Source organism: Heteronotia binoei, chromosome 3 (genome assembly GCF_032191835.1).
Source record: "Heteronotia binoei isolate CCM8104 ecotype False Entrance Well chromosome 3, APGP_CSIRO_Hbin_v1, whole genome shotgun sequence".
Taxonomy (NCBI): Eukaryota; Metazoa; Chordata; class Lepidosauria; order Squamata; family Gekkonidae; genus Heteronotia; species Heteronotia binoei.
Window position 1 is genome coordinate 49,695,031 of NC_083225.1, and position 20,367 is coordinate 49,715,397.

Genomic DNA, 20,367 nt, shown 5'->3' on the forward strand with positions numbered 1-20,367 from the left:
TTGCTTATACATTAGGATTTTTTAATCTTTTAAAGTATTTGTGTGTGTCTGTGTTTGCATCCATGCCTGGAAGCCACAGTGCCTTCTGGCAACCCCTAGTGGGGCCCAGATATTTTTCAGAGAGGTGACTTGTATCACCTACCTCTGTATCCTAGCCCTGGTATTCCCTAGAGGTCTCCCTTCCAAGCACTTGCCCGAGTCAGCCCTGCTTAGCTTTCAAGATCTGACGAGATCAGGCTTGCTTGGGCTATCCCGGTCAGGGCCTCATACACAAGGATTTTGAACTTTGTTAGCCTCCCACCCCCACACCCAAGTATACCAGATCCGATGATATTGCTTTGGAAAACCTAATGGGAATCTGAAATTCTAGGCTTCATCAAGATGATAGTGTCACTGCCTGGTATTCTCTACAGCTCTTAGAAAGAACTAGAGTTGCCAACTACAGGTTGGGAAATTCCTGGATTTGGGGGTGGAGCCTAGGGAGGGTAGGATTTTGGAAAGAGCAGGGCAGCAGGACATCATTTCATAATTAATATATTATTATGACATATATATTCCTTACATTCAGTTATTAATTTATTAATTATTTATACCACTTGGCATTCCAAACCTTACCAGCTATAAGTGGTTCTGCTTACTGTACCTCATTCCTTGTCTGAAGAAGTGTGCATGCACATGAAAGCTTACGTTCTGAAAAAAACTAAGTTGGTCTTAAAGGTGCAATTGACTCCTATTTTGTTCTACTACTTCAGACCAACACGGCTGTCTATTTGGATCTATCATTTAATAAGGTCCACCTTCCAAAGAGGCCGTTTTCTCCAGGGGAATTGATCACTGTAATTTGGAGAACAGCTGTAAATAATTCTGGTAGATGCCCAGGCCCCACCTGGAAATTGGCAACCCTTGTCACAACACAAGCTGTATAGTGCTGTAAAAGTGGGTTGACAGACATTTAAAGTGATGGTCACAGAAAACTCAAACTCAGTCTAACAAACACATTTCAGAGCCGCTTGTAAAACATAGGTGGTTGTGGTGAAAGTTGTGAAGAAATGTTACTTCTCTGTAATCATTTGTTCAGTGGAATCAATCACACCTAGCACAGTTATTTATATTAATTTGGCAACTGATTACTCCCAGAAGTCAATCTGTATAGTTTAGTGTATTGGGATTCAGCTGAGATGTTTTTCCAGGATTCTTTGTAATGTAAATCCTTATATTTTGATTTAGTAATTTAATCCGTTGAGCAGACATTAAGGGTACCAGTTGCTTGAATCAGTTCCGTTTAGTTTCCCTGTATGATGTTGACAAAATCCTGGGAAGTTCGCAAACTACTACCTATAGTCTCTAGAACCACTGTCTTCCTGGTTTATAAAATCTTGTCGTGAGATTCAGATTCAGAAAACTGAATGTATATTCACTGGAGGTCCTCTCCAAAGACCTTTGAAAGAGGCAGTTATCACTATTTGAAAAAAGCTTTTGCAGAAAAGTATTAGCTACAGCTATGCATCAAATCTGTCTTTTTTGGGGGATGTTCACTAGGTAGTGGCAGAATAACTCCATGTTTACTTGGATGACACGTATGCCCTTGACCCATTTTGATGAGGATATAGGCCTGGTTTTGGGACAGAAACTTATTTAGGGGCATTGACAGATGATCAGCATATCCCAATGGCTAAGGAAAATGCACATCTGCTTCATTTACTTAGTTATAACGGCAGTTTTTCTTAAAGACAGTTATGCGTCTAAACTCCATAAATATGCCAGATAGTACAATTATATGCTAACAAACTTGTAAATGATACGTTATGCTGTTAAATCAGTTTTAAAAAATTAGGCTTGATAGAAGACTAAGTATTGCAAATACTTCAACCTCTTCCCAAATTTCTTTTTTCCATTGGAAAAAAAATTTCCCTCCATGCTCTAAAAATTTCCAGAAATTTTACATCTCTAGAAAAGGAAGGAGTATATTTTTCTAGATACAAAACAGACTTGGAAAATCTCAACAGATCTTTAACTGAAAATCAGTTTGGATGTGGGGGGTATAACATACTTGAGTCGTAACAACAACATGACAAACAGATAACAATCCACATTCAGTGTGCAGAAAGACACAGCAAATGTCAGCATTTTAAACAATGTAAAACAGCAAACAAACTTTCAGGATATCTCATATCCACTCCTTCTGGGTGGTTCTGATTAGAATCCTCAGTTATCAGGTTGTCAGCTCCCCTGACAGCTGAGATAAGAATACAAATGTGCTACCAGCTCAGAAAGACAGATTGATTACTTATTGGAGTAAATAAATTATTCTCCCTTTCTGTTAAGATACTCATGGCACCTACCAGTGCAATCCTAAACAGAGTTACACCTTATAAAGTTCATTGAAGTCAATAGGTTTGGAAGGGCGTAGCTCTATTTACAGTTTTACTGTGTGTATATCTGTGTCCCAATTCATACTTGTTATTTTGTGATTCTTGAGGCAGTGATTTGTGGTTTTTTACATTTGGAGATAAGAGCTCTAAAATTAACAAAAAACATAGATGACTGCATACATGCCTATTAGCTGTGGCTTGGCACTCATGGAGTTAATGAAAAACTATGCAAATTTTATAATTAGATGTATTAAAATATTACGTTAGTACTGCACTCCAGGCCATGATGTGCTTTTCAATATGTCCAAACACCAAATAAATTGTCTATCTTAGGGTTACACTGCAAGGCTTTTTGATTTAGATCCTGGTTGGCTTCCTTTTAAAAGAAGTTTGGCATACATTTAAAAGTTGATTCACTTCTTCCAGCCTTATACATTCTCCCAGCCTCACTTCTGGCTCCGCCTTCCTAACATCAAACACTACTTCTAGATAGAATCTCCAAGGCGGCAAAAGCAAGTTGTTTACCTGTTGTGATGGAACAGCAAAGAGAGCAAAGCAGGGCAACGGTAAGAGAAAGCTATACCTTGATATACTTCGAGATACTTGCTAGTGGTTCTCAAGAAAGTGGATATTTTGCCAGAATTAAAACTGATTTAATCTTTTTTACATGCAGCAGCCAAGGATGACTAATCTGTAAACAGTGAATAAGACAGGATTTCCAAAGCAAGGGAAGATGTGTGTATTTGTGATGTAACAAATCTGGTAGAAATGGTTGATTCTGGTGACTTGAAGTCCTTTAGGATTTTTTTTAAAGTACTATTACAAGAACACTTCAGCAGTTCTATAAATTGCAAGAGATTATGAGGAATCTTTTTTCTTGATGTTAAAGGGCACAGGTACCTATGATGAAGGCTACATGCTAATTCAGCCTGGAATACTTTGAATGTAACACATACTCTGTCTTCAACGCGTTGCGCCTTTTTTCTAAGAATCTATGAATGATGAGCTTAATTATTCTGTTCAGGCCAGCAGGGATAGCAGTGGGCAGGGTGATGTGGTGTTGCCTAAAGATGGTTTTCACTTGAATAAACCAGAAACAATAGTGCTCATATATTGCCAATACCTCACTTTTTTAGATATAAAATAAAGTACGTATTTATACAAAATGCATACCATGGGAAAAGTAGAAAGAGTTTGTGCTGGCCCATTGCCTCCCTTCTTTCAAAGCTCACTTTCTGGATGAACCATCACAAACAATCTGTTTCACAGATAATTATCTAGAAATTCTTACTCATAGTTATTGTACATATAGCCTGCTGTGGCATGCAAAGAGCTGCAGGTTGGAGTATTAATCTTAGCAGAAGCAATAGGAGAGAAATAGCATAGGCCAATGGCCAATGGCTGGGGCTGATGGGAGTTGTAGGCAAAAAACATCTGGAGAGCTACCGTTGGCCACCCCTGGCATAGGGTATCTCCGATCACCTTCCAGAAACCAATGTAAGAGCAAAGCAAAACAAGATAATTGCAACCTTCCTTCTTTTCAACTCAAATTGCCATGATGGGAGAAATGAAAGCACAATCACCCCAACACAACTTGTGTAGATCAGTGTAGGTACTCTGCTGGGGAGGCCTTCAATCCAATTGGATCTTGAATGGAGAGGAAGATGCTACTTACTACACTATCCTATCCTTCTCTGCAACTTCATGTCACGCCCCCCTCCAGGTATCTCACACAATCAAAGGAGAACACCCCCCCCCCACACACACACAGTATGAGAACAACTGGGCATTAGTTATTTTGCTACTTTATAAGGCTTGGTGCTTGTGAATGTGAATTGTCCTCTCACTGATGCAATATATACTCATGAAAGTTGTTTTTGTGTATTCTTGAATCAAAATAGTCTATTAAGGAGCTTAACTTAATCTTCCAAAGAAGTCTGCTTGCACAAAGCTTATATCTCGAATAAAATTTTGTTCGGCTTAAAGATGCAACTGGACTCAAATTTTGTTCTATGAACTGCTAGGTATTTATTCTAGAGTTGCCAACTCAAGATTGGAAAATTCCTAGAGAAGGGGGGGGATCCTTGGGAAAACAGGGCTTATGGAGTGGAGGGACCTCAGCAAGGTCCCATAAAGTCCACCCTCCAAAGTTATGCCAGGAGACCTGGAGGCTGGCAGCCCTAATTTATTCCCAGGGCATGATTTTATTGCTTTTATTCTGATAAAATAGTCCACCATATACAACAACTTGTCAGACTTTGTACTGAGTAAAAAGGTTCAGAAAGACTGCATAAACTAGAATTCACATAAACACAGCTCAAAACCCATGGCTGGACTTTGTGAAGGCTGTCATTGGTATCTATGCTGTGATATTTGTCTTACCTTTGAGTAAATTCAGCTACCATCAGCTGAATCGAGAAAGTTTCGACTTTGACAGTTCATTGTAACAATGCCATTGATTTTTGTATAAATTGAATGAAATGTAGTTGGGTTTTTTTTGTTTTTTTGTCTTGTCTTGTCTATAGCCTATGAACAGTTATCTAGAATTAAAATACATCACTGGTATGATGTATGAATCTGCAAGAGCTAGTTTCCATTACACACACACACACACACACACATACAGACTGTAGAGAGAGTGCCTAACTTTTGTCTAGTGTTTGGTGTTGAGACCTGTTCAGTATATTTAGGGTTCTCCTTTGGCGTCATCTCATGGTTAGAAGCAACAAGTATACTTGTTGTTGAAGCTTCCAGAACCTTCTCTGTGTTGCATGTGTAGAGGATTGAGGGATGTACTCAACACAGTGGAGGTAAGCTTGGACCCACCACATCTCAAAGAATATCACAAATGTGATGATGGATTTATGAGTGAGGCGGAAATGGGCACATTCCAAGCTACCACAATTTTTAAAAAATGCCATATATTTAATAACTTGAGTTTTAAGCGTTACTTGGCAAATCTAGCAAATGAAAGCAAGCCTTTTGTGTTTGTGCTTGTAGGAATGGAGGTTTCTCCAGAGAGCATAATTCTCTATTGTAAAATGGCCAGATTCACTGAAGTTACTGCCAAATGCTTACTGACTTCCGTGGATTAAGGTTACCCCTTGAAGATATATCCCAAGGTCTTTCAGGAAGATGTGTGCTCCCCAACTGCCTAGGGGTCAGATGATCTTATTCTTCAAGCATTGCATCATAGCAGCGGAAGTCTTGTACCTTGAAGGGGCAAGATTTATAATGAAACAGAGTAATTTTTTGTATATATCACATAGCATTTCCTCTTTGAAAGACACAGAGGGGCCTATTAAAAAGGCCTGTGTGTTACCAACATATTTGTAGGAGGCATCCATACCATATCTGTGCACAACATACAAAACCTTTAACCCAATAACAATGCATGAAGAATTTTGGGGGGAAATGGGAAAAGATTACCTTAGCACCAACAGTTTTGTGGGCAATTTTCATGTTATGTTTTCTTTTCAGACTCAGTTACTCAAGTGCAAAAATACGGACACTTGAGTTTTTTGAAGCCACATTCTCAAAATTTACAGACCTGCATGTCCACGGTTATAGTACAATATGTAACTTACGAAAAGACCCTTTGGACACTTTGTAAAGGCGAAATGTTTGTTATTGCAAGATAACAAAATGGATTTTCTCTTCCCATCATTACATTTGATGAATGTCCTGCTTTGGCTCAAAAAGAAGAATGGAATGACTGTTGCTATAGAGAGGAAACAGGCAAGAAATCACAGAGGGATCTAAGCCAAAGATGGGCTCTGGGATGAAATGCACTTAGCAGCTCATGATGACCAGTAGAACAATTCTTTGAGAAGCCTGAAAGAGGGGTAAAGCAGAGACCCCTGCAGTTGGGAGGTTGTTGAGGGAATGGATTTTGTGCAGTTCTACTTGAGCATGGCAAGGAGAGATTCTTAGGAGAATAGAGCAGACATGTGACATCATGCAACCCTAGGCACAAAGATGAAGGGGAAGTAAGATTTATAGTGCCATTCTAAGCAGAGTATATCCTTCTAAGTCTATTGAAGCCAATGGGCTTAGACATGTATAGTGCTATTTAGAATAGCATTGGTGGTTTCCAACCAGGGATAAGCTTGTGTGATTTCTATGTTTCCGCTCTGACTGCTGATTAGACCAGGTGGTAGCTGGAGATCTCCTGGAATTCCAACTGATCTCCCGGCAACAGAGATCAGTTTGCCTAGAGATAATGGGCATTTTGGAAGGTGGATTCTGTGGCATTATACCCCATTGAAATCCCTCTCTTTCCCAAACCCTGCCCTCCTCAGACTCCATCACCCAAAATCTCCAGGAATTTCCCAACCTGGAGCTGGCAATTCCACTATCAGTGGAGCTTCCACATGCCTGGTTTCCCCACTCTTTCCTTACCCCAGTCTCTGGGGAATAGCCGCCTCAACCAACCAGCCACTGGGGGCTAATTCTTTTAAAAATTAGCAGTTGAATATCATTATATTGACATACCATTTAGAGTTGGCAGCTCCAGCCTAAAAAATCCTTCGAGATTTGTGGGTGGGAACCATAGATGGAGTAAATTAGGAAGGGATTGCACCCAGAATCTATGGTATACCATAGATTCTGCCCTTTGAAGTGGAGAAAAACTCCAGGGGAACTGTAGTCTAGAGATTAGTTAATTCTAGAAGAACTCCAGGACCCACCTGGAGATTGGAAACCATAATACCATTGCAACAATCTGTGTATTAAGTTATTTGAATTCCCAGCTTTCATTTTTTTTAAAGCAAACCTCTATCCCACTTTTGTTGGGGAGACAGACCTTTACAGGAGCAGAGAAACTTTAAAAATAAAAATAAAGGGGGGGGGGGATTTAGAGAACTCAATACACAGATTGTTGCAATGTTATATTGATATTAAAATATTCAGTTTCCATTTTTTGAAATTAAAAAAACCTAGAAAACTGCCTGATGGTAGAGAGAGGAAGTGGTTTCTGAAGGGATGGAGCAGTGAAAATGGATGTCAGGAAGGCAAAGCAGGGAAAATACAAACTTTCTCAAACATACACAGCAACCAACCAGGTTTTGCTGCAGCATTTCCCATAAACTCAATTGGGAAGGATGGGCGAAAATTCAGGGAAAGTCTGGAAGATACACAAATGCACCACAATGATTTGTGGTGGGGGAACCACTCCCCAACAGCATGGAACCTGGGGTGAATAACCCATGTGGAAATGGTCATTGTCAGAATGGATATTAATGATATATATAAACACAAGGAAGTACAAATAAGCCATTATGTCTGCATTTGTGTATGTATTGACAATTTTTATAATAAGGACTTGAGAAATATACTCTTCAGAAACTCATTAATCACTTTCACCACAGCAGTTCTTATCTCCACTTGTGCAGATCACTGAGCTATCTTTGCAAAAATGTCAAGGATGTCCTTTGACATAATTTTGCATATATAAAATTGTAACTGACCTGGAATAATAACAGGCTGCCTGTCAGAGGTACCAGCTCTCCAACATTAGAAATTTAAAATAACAAAGTGGAATTCCTGACATAAGGTTGAATTTCCCCATCCAATTTCATGATTCTCTTATTATGTGTCTATTTGCTCTATTTCAGACAACTGTGCCACTTTGAGGATTGCAATTAGTGGCCGTTTTCCCACTGACCGTACTCCAGAGCGACGTCCCTCTTCACCGTGCAGCGTCTGCGCGGATTTCCCACCGACTGCTGCGCACAACCAGGAAGAGCCGTGGCTTTTGCGTTGCAGATGTAAACTGGTTTTTAGCGGTTTACATCTGCGACGCAAAAGCCGCGGCACTTCCTGGTTGTGCGCAGCAGTTGGTGGGAAATTCCCGCAGACGCTGCGCGGTGAAGAGGGACGTCGCTCCGGAGTAAGGTCAGTGTGAAAACGGCCAGTGTTTCCAAAGTTGCCTCACTATTTGCAGACCTTGATTCCTCATCGGAATGAAATCAAGGAGAAATGAATTCATTCTGACTACCATATAAGTCATAGCTGGATTTTCTTTTTCTTTTTTTTAAAACCTCCCATTATGATTCCTGGCACCAAATGCAAACACCACACCGTAACAGGTTGTTAACAATGGTGAAGACACCCTTTTCTTTAGCACACCACCTTTTCTAACTTTGATGTGCTTAGCTGAGCAGAACAATAGTCTGATTGTCAAAATGTTCGCTGTAGGTCATTAAAAGAACTTTAATATTTATGGTTTTAATTAAATGTTACTCGCAGCATGAGCTGATACCATGCAATGCTATATACACTTGGTATGAAGGAATGGATTTACAGAAGTGATTTAAAGCAAAAAGGAAACAATTGAGAGCTAACCTGGAACATGGTCCACTATTTAAGCATGCAGGAAGGCATGTAGAAATGTATTGATTTCATCTTGCTTCTGTTATGCCTTTCCCAATCCCAACACATAAAAGATATGCAAGCCAAATTCCAGTAGGTGGGCAGGGAATGGGACCTCCAGTGTTTGTACCAAGTGCCCATGTATAGCAAAACTGTCTTCTGAGAAGAGGTTATAAGCAGGCAAATAGTCTAGAAACTATTCTTCCAAATGTTGGCTTTACAGATAGCCAGGGCCTTTGGGGGGCAGGAACGCACAGGAACACAGTTCCAGCTGGCTTGGCATCAGGGGGTGTGGCCTAATATGCAAATGAGTTCTTGCTGGGCTTTTTCTACAAAAAGCCCTGTGCAAAACAATGGTGCCATCAGGGTGTGTGGCCTAATATGCAAATGAGTTCCTGCTGGGCTTTTTCTACAAAAAAAGCCCTGCAGATAGCTTGTAGTTATTATAGGAGGCCAAAATCTTGATTCATCTCTTTGGAAATGAATGTCAAATTTAAACTTGATGCAAAGTTCTAAGACAGTTGCATTTTATATACTTACATTTACGCACCCCCCATATTGTGTTTTAAATATCACTAGGGCTTCATTGTGTACTTATACTAATGTCCTTATTAATCCTGCTCCCTCACAACTTTTCAGTCACACACGATTGTTTATGATATGTGTATAGATGATTGTAAATAACAAGAACACTCGATAGGCATGGCCACCATTTGCAGGATGCAGCTTGATAAACTGCACGGGGGCACAGTCTCTCTTCCCTCGCCTTGAGGAAAGAGAGGTGTGCTGTCACACAAGGAGAAGATGTTCTGCAAAGCATTACCCACTAGTAAATTGCATTGCGCAACATGATATTATTATCAGTTCTCTAGTGTGTGCTGAAACTAACTCTGACATTTTGCTTGAGGGTTAGGTGCGGTGCATAGAGAAGCACAGGTCGGGTCTCTGTAATTTGGCGTTCTGTTATGAAGGCCAGAGGCATCAGATAGAGGAAGGCTTCTATCTTTTGCTTCACTGTGGATTTGGGTGGTTTGGTGTTTTATATATATAATACGATCAGGATTCTTATGTTGGGCTGCCAATTCCAGACTGGGAAATTCCTCGGGATTGGGGGAGGGGGGGTACAGCCTGGGGAAGGTGGAGTTTGGGGAGAAAAGGTACCTCAGTGGGGTATAATGCCATTGAGCAGGGGTGGCCAAACTTGCTTAACATAAGAGCCACATAGAATACAGGTCAGATGTTTGAGAGCTGCAAGACAGGAAGGAAGGAAAATAGATGGGGGAGAGGGGGAAAGAGGTGGAAAGAAAGCAACTTAACTTTGAATGCATTTTCCACTTCTCTACCTTGGCTTGGAGGAGCAATTTAAAGAGAGAAATGCCTTCTCCAAGATGGACGATGGGGGCTTTGAGGGCCACACAATATGCGTGGCTCCTGAGTCACAGTTTGGCAACCCCTGCCATGGAGTCTACCCTCCAAAACAGCCATTTTCTGGAGATCTGTTATATTTCTGGGAGAACTCTAGCCCCCATCTGGAGGTTGGCAACCCTCTTTGACATTCAGGCTAAGATTTCAAAACCATGTGCTTACCCATTTTCAGGGCTGCCACTTTTCAGTCTCTTCTTAGCCCAACCTGCTAGAAACCTCATTAGGGTTTGCTTCTTTGCATTCCCATGGAAATGGATACATGACCCATAGTTATTGTACTTTTAATGGAAATTCTATTATCTTCACTATTTATTGAATTATCTAGGCCATTAAGTGTGTATAATGATTTCCTTAAGCTTCGCTAAGTTCCAGCAGATTTTTTTTGCTGTGAAGAGAAGTGAATGGGTATTCCTGGAGATTTCTGTGCAGGAAATCATTAGCTGTTGTAATCTTTGTTACCAAATATCAGGCTGGGTTTAGCAGAAAAATTCACAGAAGGAGTTGGCAGAGTTGGTCTTTCCATAAGCAGCTCTGAAAGGTCTCTTGAAGGGTTTAGATCGCCTCACAAATGAAACCCACCAGGATGCAGGGTGCTGCAGTGACAAGGGGGGATTTAGGTTAAACTGTCTTCTGAACCTTCTCTGCTAACAATAGGCTTGCCAGCTTCCAGGTGGGGGCTGGAGATCTCCTGGGATTACAACAGATCTCCAGACAACAGAGATCAATTCAACTGTAGAAAATGGCTGTTTTGGAGTATTGCAAGAGCCTGTGACGCCTGCTCAACCTTACCTGTCTCAAAGGGTTGTTGCAAAGACAAAATGGAAGAGAGAAGGAAGATGTAAGCCACTTTAGGTCTCTGCTGGGAAGAAAAGATGTAAGCAAGCAAGCAAGTAAATGAATGAATGAATAATCAAACGTTTTCCCACCTTATACTGTGTTGCAGCAACTGTCATCTCAAATAATAACCCATTGCACAGCACCACTTGGGAACTGTTGGGCAAACGTGTTATGAAACATAGATGAAAATGTGGTAGAGCTACCAGTGGCCTGATATAATTGTCTTAGACTTTACAGCTATCCTGTGGTTTGATAGGAGCTAATTATTTCCAGAAGAAAATCATAGCATGCTTAGCCAGCTAATTGGTTGGGGGTTTTTTGTTTTGTTTTTTGCTAAATTGTTGTTTAGAGTGTGCAGAACACATTAAATTACTAGGAAGTCATATTTGACAAGGAACTCATATGGAATTTTTCATCCATGAGTGGATGCAAAAAGAACTGATTGACATATTAAGTACAAAAAGTTTTGTTGTGTTGGGAGTTCCTTTGGATTGGTGCTGATATATTGTCATAGCTGCATGGAGGGTTGGGGTTTTTTTTACATCACATCTATTAAATAGCCAAACTTTGGCATTTTTACTTTTAAAAATATTTAAACTGGTATATAATGACCTACCTATGATATGCCATTTATAATGATGCAAACAGCAGAAAATATTCTCCATAACATGGATTAAAATTATAACAATGAATTCCAAATATGTATGGAACTACCATGCTTGATTCTGGTATTCTTCAGAGCATCTGGATGCATATCCAACAAGTGGAAAATAATGTCAAAAGTGCTTCTGAATGTGGAGAACATTAATTCAGATGCCGGATTCTTTCACTGCAGATGGCCCATTGCCTATTCATAGCAAGAGAAGTTTCCATGTGTTTCAGTAACCACTGATGTTCATGTTTAGTGCTGTGATTGCAGTTCTTGTTGAGACTACTGCTATGAGTTTGACTAAATCCAAGGCCTGAAGTAGAAAATGTGTTAAAGCTTATGAAACCTTTTATTTTCCCCACATTTTTTACATTCTAGAGGATTTTTATTGGTTGCTTCAGACATGCAGTTGTCCTACATGTAAAATAACGGTGGCAGTAGGGCTGCTGGTGGTGGTGATGATAAGTATCAAAGCCAATATTCAGAAAACCAGTGATGACAGCAAATGTTAACCTTGTGTCATGATCCTAGGCCTACAGGCTCCAAGGAAGCCTGTATTGGAGAAGTAACCAGGCTTGCATTTCCCAGGATCCCTTCTCTCCCTCTGACTGGGTCAGCAGAAATTTAGGAGGGAAAATATGCCCAGTGAAGAACAGAGGGGTGAGACATGGGAGGAAATAATAAAAGGACAAGTTAGAGGGGAAAAAATTGTTGTCTCTGGAGAGGCTGCAATCGGGAGGGTTCCCCTTGAAAAGTCTGGACTGGAGGAAGGCTGTAGTCATGAGAGCTCCCTCATCTAAAGAGTTGGAATTAGAGGAAGAGATCATATAGTTAATTGTGTCATGGCTTTTTATTTGCCTTTGTACTACCTTTACTGTGGATCACGAATGCTCTAAAAGTTACAACCCACTTGTTTGTTCTTGAGCACTTACAATAGACTTATTCTTGTCATACTGCCTGGGTCTGCATGCAGATAAAAAGTACTTGCTGAGAAGGAAGACAGGGATTGGGTGGGTGCTCTCAGTCCAACAGACCCTTACCAGAGTGGTGGCAGCCAGGAGACGACCCTCCCTGATCCTTTGCTTGTGACACCTTGCATGCCAAAGGATGAAACATTCGACTGCATGGTCAGTGTCCGTAATAAAATTGCTTAGACTATAAAGAATCTCACGATAGAGTTGCAGCTGTGTTACACTGGAACCTTTTTAAGAAGTATGGCTTACTATCAGCCAGAAATTAATGGGAGCACAAGATCATGGAGAATGATGAAACAAAGATGCTTTGGGACTTCCTGTGAAGATACATCTGCAGTTCCCAAGAACTTGGCTCGATCTCAAATTGCAGAACACGATCTACAAATCAAATATCGGACTGTGACATAATAATAATAATAATAATAATAATAATAATAGGTGTGATGGATTATTATTCCTTTAAGTTCCAAGTACACCTAATTGCAGCCAGCTTTACTTTTAAATGTAGTACTTAGACAAAACTGATTTGGCTGCATGGATAATTTCTGTAGCCAAATCCATTTTACATCAGCCCTACTTGTAGAACATCCCTCTCCTTCCTTTCCTCCTCCTGTCTTTGCCTTTCTATGGCATTTCTTTCCCCTTGTAGGTTTTATCTACCCATCTTTACTTCAAAATGTACATGCTAGTAGACTGTGTTAGGGATTCAATTCCTCACACTCTCCCCCCTTTCCTAACCTGAAAGTGTTATCCACTCCTTGTGCATTTTATCTTAGCTTATGTGGTCGTCATGAGATGAAGTACCTCAAGCAGTCAGTCTGCGGTTGATTTAAAAACAGGCGAGTCCCAACAATGAGCTTAAAGAGAGGTGTCAGGTATAAATCAAGCCTTCAAACAAGCGGGGTGCATTCCAAACTTCAGAGACACTTCTTTGTGCAAAGAGTTTCTCTCTCTCTTTCTCCTTTTCTTTGCCTTTTGCCTGGAAAAGGATGAAAGTGGAGGGGTGTATGTGTTCATTTAGCCTCATAATGAGGGTGAAGCTCAGAGGCATAGTAATTTGGCAGCCGTTCCACTTCCTGTAACAGTTAAAACTTCTTTTTTTTTAAATCCAGGGGCTTCTCAAAGAAAACTTTTTCTGTGTCGTTAGGCTGCTGTTGGTGGTTCATTTTATGCAGGAACCATGCAATTAATCTTGTTTGTATTAAAAAAGACAGGTTGCCTCTATAAGCTTCCATGACCTATAATTAAGAAAGATCAAAACTATTATAAAGATGTAACGTTTAACAACCTAGGCAGCTTCTGCATCACACGGAGGAAGAAAAGTAACTCTGTTCTTCCCTCAGATTGGGTTTCACATCATATTCTTTTCCTGCATTGTCCTCTTTGATTAAAGGGGTGTGAAAACAACTTGGTGGATGAGCACTATGGAAGTGTCTGAAGCGTGTCTTCACTGGGCTTCTTTTGTTGTTGTTGTTGTTGTTGTTGTGGTAGCAAACTTTGATCTACCTGGAGTTTGGGTGCCAGTTTCATGGCTGTTGCTCATCACCTCGTCCCAATTACCTTTTTTGCTGTCACATTCAGCTGGAGATCAATGCACATCCATTTCCTAAGCTTCCTTATAGAATGCTTCTTCGGAGCACATTTATGCCATCGGTGCACTCAAAAGTTATTAAGCTTTTGTGTGGTCCTGCCATTCAAACATGGGCTAAAACATTCATAATACTGCAGCACATATGGACCTTTTTCATCAGGAGATTTAGGGAGGGGCTGTGGCTTAGTGGGAGAGCATCTGCTTGGCATGCACAAGGTCCCAAGTTCCATCCCTGGCATCTCCTGTTAAAAGTATCAGATGGCAGATGATGTGAAAAACCCTGGAAACCTGTTGCCTATTAGCATAGACAATACTGATGCTGATAAACTAATTGTCTGCCTCACAAGTTACAGGTATGTCCTGCATATATTCTTTGTAAGAAAGAGTCAATGAATGCATGTTCACTTCTCAAATGGGACTAGCCACCTGCACTTGGATGTGAGGTTTAAATCACATGCTCAGCTGTAGAGGTACTGAATGTGATATGAGAATTATCCAAAGGTATATAAAGAAAAATCAGGCATGCCCTGTACACAGATCATAGGTGTGTTGTTTTTTAACCTTCCTTATGAACAAGGCTAGAAACAGGCAGTTCAACATGTTTTTAAGAAACAATGTTGGAAATGTGGTCATGAAAATCCATCATTTCAGTGAGTCTCTCTACTAGTGTGCTTATTTTAGGATGTATATTAGACAATTCATTATCAGGTATAGCTATCACAACTAACATTAAATGTGTCTTCCAGGCCCTCTGATGCTATTTGTAACCACATGCATTAAGATATAACTCAGCTGAGAAAGAAAATTATACATGGTATCCTAAGAGATAGCTTTTACATTTGCATAACACAGTTTTGCATAACTTGTTTTTAAGTGCAAAACAACTTGAACAAAAAAGCATTATGATGGAGTCTTAACGTTTTAGGAGAGGGATCTAAATCACTTGATGTTGGGAATGTTCTAAACACTAAAGTTTGAGTCCAGTGGCACCTTTAAAACCAACAAAGTTTAATTCCCAGAATTAACTGTCATTGGTCGTAAAGGTGCCACTGGACACAAACTTTGTTCTGTTGCTTGAGTCCAACATGGCTACCTACCCGAATCTTTTCTAAACACTGTAATTCACCATTCTATTTCTCGGGCATGTACCACCACCAAGCCAATCCTATGGCAGCTAACACTGATGACATTGTAGGGATGCCAGCATCCAGGTGGGACCTTAGAATCTCCTGGAATTACATCTCACTTCCAGATTACACAGATAAATCCCCCTGGAGAAAATGGATGCTTTGGAGGGTGGTCTGTGGAACTGTATTCCTTCCTATAATTCCCCAGAGTCCATCTCCAAATCTCTAGTATTTCTCAGTCTGAATCTTGCCATCCTACCCCCCATCCTCTGCTGGTGGCCAAGGGGACCTGGCAATCCTAATCAGGGCTGGCCCTAGAACAAGACTAACTTCTGGTGCTCCCCTTGCACTGATCGCATCACCGAGTCACAAGGAGGGTGCCCAATTCAGTGCCTCCAGAAAGCTGGTGCCCTAGGCAATTGCCTAGCTTGCCTAGTGGCAGGGCCAGCCCTGATCCTAATTCACATTCAGGACAGTGTGGATCCTGCCTGCTGCATTCAACAACCTGTAGTTCAGGTAAATGGCTAGTAAAGATTATCTGAGCAGGAATGCTCCCCTTCTGTTTACCCTGGTGACATAACACCTGTACTATCTTACTTGGCTAGTAATTTGGCAACAGAAGTTATATATGCACTTTATGATTTAACCCTAAAAAAGGAACTGAGCAGTTTCTTTCTTCAGATGCTGCCTTCAGTTTTTACTTTGTGCCAAGGAGGAGGATGGGTGGGGAGGGGAAGTTGCTGCTTGCCTTTTCATATTAGTGGATCATTCCACAGACCCCAGCATTCATACCCTTCTTTGCACATGTCTCATGTCTGTCTCTTCAGGGATTCCATCCCACAGACTAAAAACTTAGGCTTTAAATCAAAAGGCTTTGTGCAGAGACAGAAGGAAAAAAAGAATAACAGGCTGTTATGGCTGCTTCATTGCTATGGAAATGAAACACCTATTTTACAATTGCAGTTTCAAAGGTTAGCATCTGCAAGGTGGTACCATAACGGATCGGCTTAAACAGGGAACTGACAGCACCCATTGATTTGCAGGACTGAGCCTACAAACAGGTTTATCTCCTTAGGAGAAGTTCTCAGGCAAAATTCATGCGTAGATCACAACTTCAAAAGAAACGCAGCAGTTTCATGATGTTACATGTTTCAGAATCCTGAATGCTTTTGCCACTGGGAAATTTCTTGGGCAGATTATTTTCTCTCTCTCACTCACTTCATGAAAGTATTAAATTGGCATCATCAACAGGACATTTGATTGTAGGTAACAATTAGTGAAAAACAACCCTGCAGCCTATAAACAGAGCACAGTCTCCAAGCAGCGCACTTATACTTTTGTCAATGTCAGACCACATCTTTGTTTTCTTGTACATCACTACAGCATCAATAACTTTGAAAAACATCCCAAAGAGAAAGTGGGGAAAAAATGATCCGTGGTGAGTTTGATTGATGACGTGCGTCAGTTCAAAGAACGGGAGAAAGAGTTTCACTCCTCTATGAATCAGTGCCTCAGACACAAGGCCAGCTGCTTCTTAAGCTCACGGCAGATAAAAGGTTTTCAAAAATATGATGGATTCAGAATTTACATCTCAACTTCTTCTGTTTCACTGGGGCAAAAGAATCAAAGTTCCCTTGATCCTTTAGACTTTGAACTGACAATATCATTCACAAGGCAACATGCCCAATGAACATCAGTGAGGATACTCTGGTGTCACCGTACATGTTACCTTATGACACAGATCCGATGCAACTGCTTTATCAGAGTAGAGTGTGACTTGTTTTTCCTCTGCTAAAATAACATCCTGTATATGAAGGAAGCAGATCCAATGAAAAGTTACAGAGATATAGCTGGACTAATTAATGTCAGTAAGATGCAAAATTTTAGCACCAAGAAAGTGTGGAAAAATCTGTTGAAGCCTAGGGGTGAAGAAGTACTACTGAATTTATTAATGAATTCTAATCCAGCAGTTTCATGTTTGATTATCCCTTTGAAGTTCTTTTGTAGGGGAAATGATGACTTTTATATCAGCAATCAAATGCCCTGGAAGATCAAAATGTTAACCCACCAGTTTCTGAAGATGGCAATTTTTAAGTATCAGATTTGTGTCCATTTAACTGGTAGTCGGGGCTTTTTTTGAGCAGGAATGCACAGGAACAAAGTTCTGGCTGGCTTGGCATCAGGGTTGTGGCCTAATATGCAAATGAGTTCCTGCTGGGCTTTTTCCTACAAAAAAAGCCCTGCTGGTATTTGTGTTAGGGACTGAATTGTTTACCTCTGTGCTGAACTGGATGGAACTCACTCTATCTATCTATCTATCTATCTATCTATCTATCTATCTATCTATCTATCTATCTATCTATCTATCTATCTATCTATCTATCTATCTATCTATCATCTATCTATCATCTATCTATCATCTATCTACCAACCTACCTACCTACCTACCAAGCAACCTACCTACCTACCAAGCAACCTACCTACCTACTAAGCAACCAACCAACCAACCAAGCAGGGCTTTAGTCATATAGGGGAAATGCCCTTCATTTAAAAACAAACAATAAAAAGCTTTTCTGTGTATTTTTGCATCAAGCCAATAGGAAAATGTAACATTTGCCCCATGCTTTTGTATAAAACAAGAGGGGACTGTCCCCATTCAGATAGCTTAGGAAAAGGCCATAATGGCATAAAGGAAAGGAAATGGGGTCCCCTGTCTTGGGGTTCTTGTCTGAATAAAGGTAAAGGTAGTCCCCTGTGCAAGCATCAGTCATTTCTGACTCTGGGGTGATGTTGCTTTCACAACATTTTCACAGCAGACTTTTTATAGGGTGGTTTGCCATTGCCCTTCCTAGTCATCTACATTTTCCCCACAGCAAGCTGGGTACTCGCCCACCTCAGTGGGGAGGGCGGGGTATAAATCGAATTAAACATGAACATACTCATTTTACCAACCTTGGAAGGATGGAAGGCTGAGTCAACCTTGAGCTGGCAACCTGAACCCAGCTTCTGCCAGGATCGAACTCAGGTCGTGAGCAGAGAGCTCGGACTACAGTACTGCAGCTTTACCACTCTGTGCCATGGGGCTCTTTGTCTGAATACTGGAGGCCAATAAGGCTTAGCTGCTGTCTCACTACTAAATAACCCCTATGAACAAAGTCAGTGAGGTAGAGTATCCATAGGAAAGGGGTGCCAAACCTGAGGATCTTCTGGAATTACAGCTCCAGACTGCAGAGGTCAGTTCCCCTGGGCCAAAAAGGATGCTTTGGAGGGTGGATTCTATTGTGTTCTACCTCACTGAGTTCTTTGTCCTCCCCAGATGATGTCCTATTTGTTGAGAATTGAGACATGGATGCACACTCCCACCAGTAGTTATGACTGATGGTTTGCTGTCATTGTCAAATCTAATCCAAGATGGTAAAAAATGAAGCACTATTCAAAATCTTCACCACTGGTGGAATTACCTACTTGGGTCTGCACATGTTTTGTGCCATCAAGTCACATTTGACTCACAGTGACCCTATGAATTTATGACCTCTAAACTATCCTATCATTGTTCAGGTCTTGCAAACTGAAGGCACCTGCCTGGAGTGGTAAGGAAATCAACCTCCCTGGCTAGTCTTTGTTGAGACTATAAAACCTGCTTTATAAAGCTTTTAACTTTTAATTAGGATGGTGACATATTTTATGAAGCTGTGTTCTCAGTCTTAGATTCCTATTTATTATTCATTGTTTATCACACTGTAAATTCCTATTGTGCCATTCATGTGGTTTTAATGACTGGAAATGGTTGGCTAATGGTTTTTGGGTTCCACCCTAAGAAAACTTTCTTGGGAGTTATCTCCCGCCCCCCTCCAGTGAATAGACCTGAGTCAGATTCTCAGTAGACCTGCTTGAAATTTCTCTCTGAATGTAGGAAGGCCAGGATACTAATTAATCAACAAATAAGATGCAGACTTTGATCTGACCTGCTGTATTCCTCTGTGCTGAATTGGATGGAACATTCTATCTATCTGGGTTTTAGTCATATATAGCGAAAATGCCGTTCATTTAAAAGCAACCGATAAAAAGCTTTTCTGTGTAGGAAAATCAACACAGAAAACTATGCATCTCTACAGATAGGTAAATTGTGTTAGGGACTGAATTGTTTACCTCTGTGCTGAATTGGATGGAACACTATCTATTTATTTGTCTATCTGTCTGTCTGTCTATCTATCTACTGAGCAAGAGGATGAAGAGAAACTCTGCTGCCTGAAGTCTTATTACAGCAGATGAAAACAAGTGTGCACAGCAGCCCAATGACCATGATGTTCTGTTTCTTAGGGGTATTAGAAGGGATTCATTTATGGTAGGAGGCCACATAATCCTGGTAGGAAAAAACAGATGCTGTATCTGAAAATAATAACCTTTACCAATGACATCTGCAAGATATGAACTCAATGATATTTGTAAAGCAATATGTATTTGTGGCGGGGAGGGGGGTATCTTTTAAAGAACATATTCATCTTTTGCCATTTCTATTCAGTCTTTTGTCTTTCCATTGCCCTCAAGCATTCTCAGAATTAAAATCATCAGGAAACAAGCATCTTGCTTTTAAAAATACAGTTTCCCAAATGCCACATGTCAGTTTTTTCTAGAAAGTGCTCCCAGCCAGCATGTTTTAGAAGGGTTGCTTCATTTTCAGAAAAGACACACTGTTGATTGAAGCCGGCTTACAAGATCATAACCAATTTCAAACATTAACACCAGGCAGTCCCGAAGCTTTTGTAACCCCACTCTTTCAGCACTGGAAGAATTTCAAAGAACCAACTGGTGGAGAAAACCACCAACAGAGCAGATGAACACATTAACATAATTTACATACAATATAGCAGCTTGGGACATAACCAGGGCTGTGTTACGACTTTCATGCCTAGACACTTTTGCGTTCATGGGCCCCTCCCACATTTTGCTATATCTTTAAATACTTCAACATTTTTTTTCTGTTTTAGGAAAAAAATAATATTTTTTCATGGGTCCTCAA

At 40.5% G+C, this 20,367-nt stretch overlaps 1 protein-coding gene across 2 annotated transcripts in view; it reads left to right on the forward strand.

Annotated features, from left to right (window-relative positions):
- Nucleotides 1-20,367, forward strand: part of EDAR (ectodysplasin A receptor) — a 116,674-nt gene that overhangs the window by 32,995 nt on the left and 63,312 nt on the right. Inside the window, exon 1 of one of the 2 annotated variants that reach the window (XM_060233760.1) lies at nt 2,828-2,938. The exons of the other annotated variant lie outside the window; for it this stretch is intronic. Coding sequence (XP_060089743.1) covers nt 2,906-2,938 — 33 coding nt within the window. The 5' untranslated portion in view covers nt 2,828-2,905. Of the gene's footprint in view, nt 1-2,827; nt 2,939-20,367 lie in introns of those variants that run through there. 2 annotated transcript variants of the gene reach the window in all.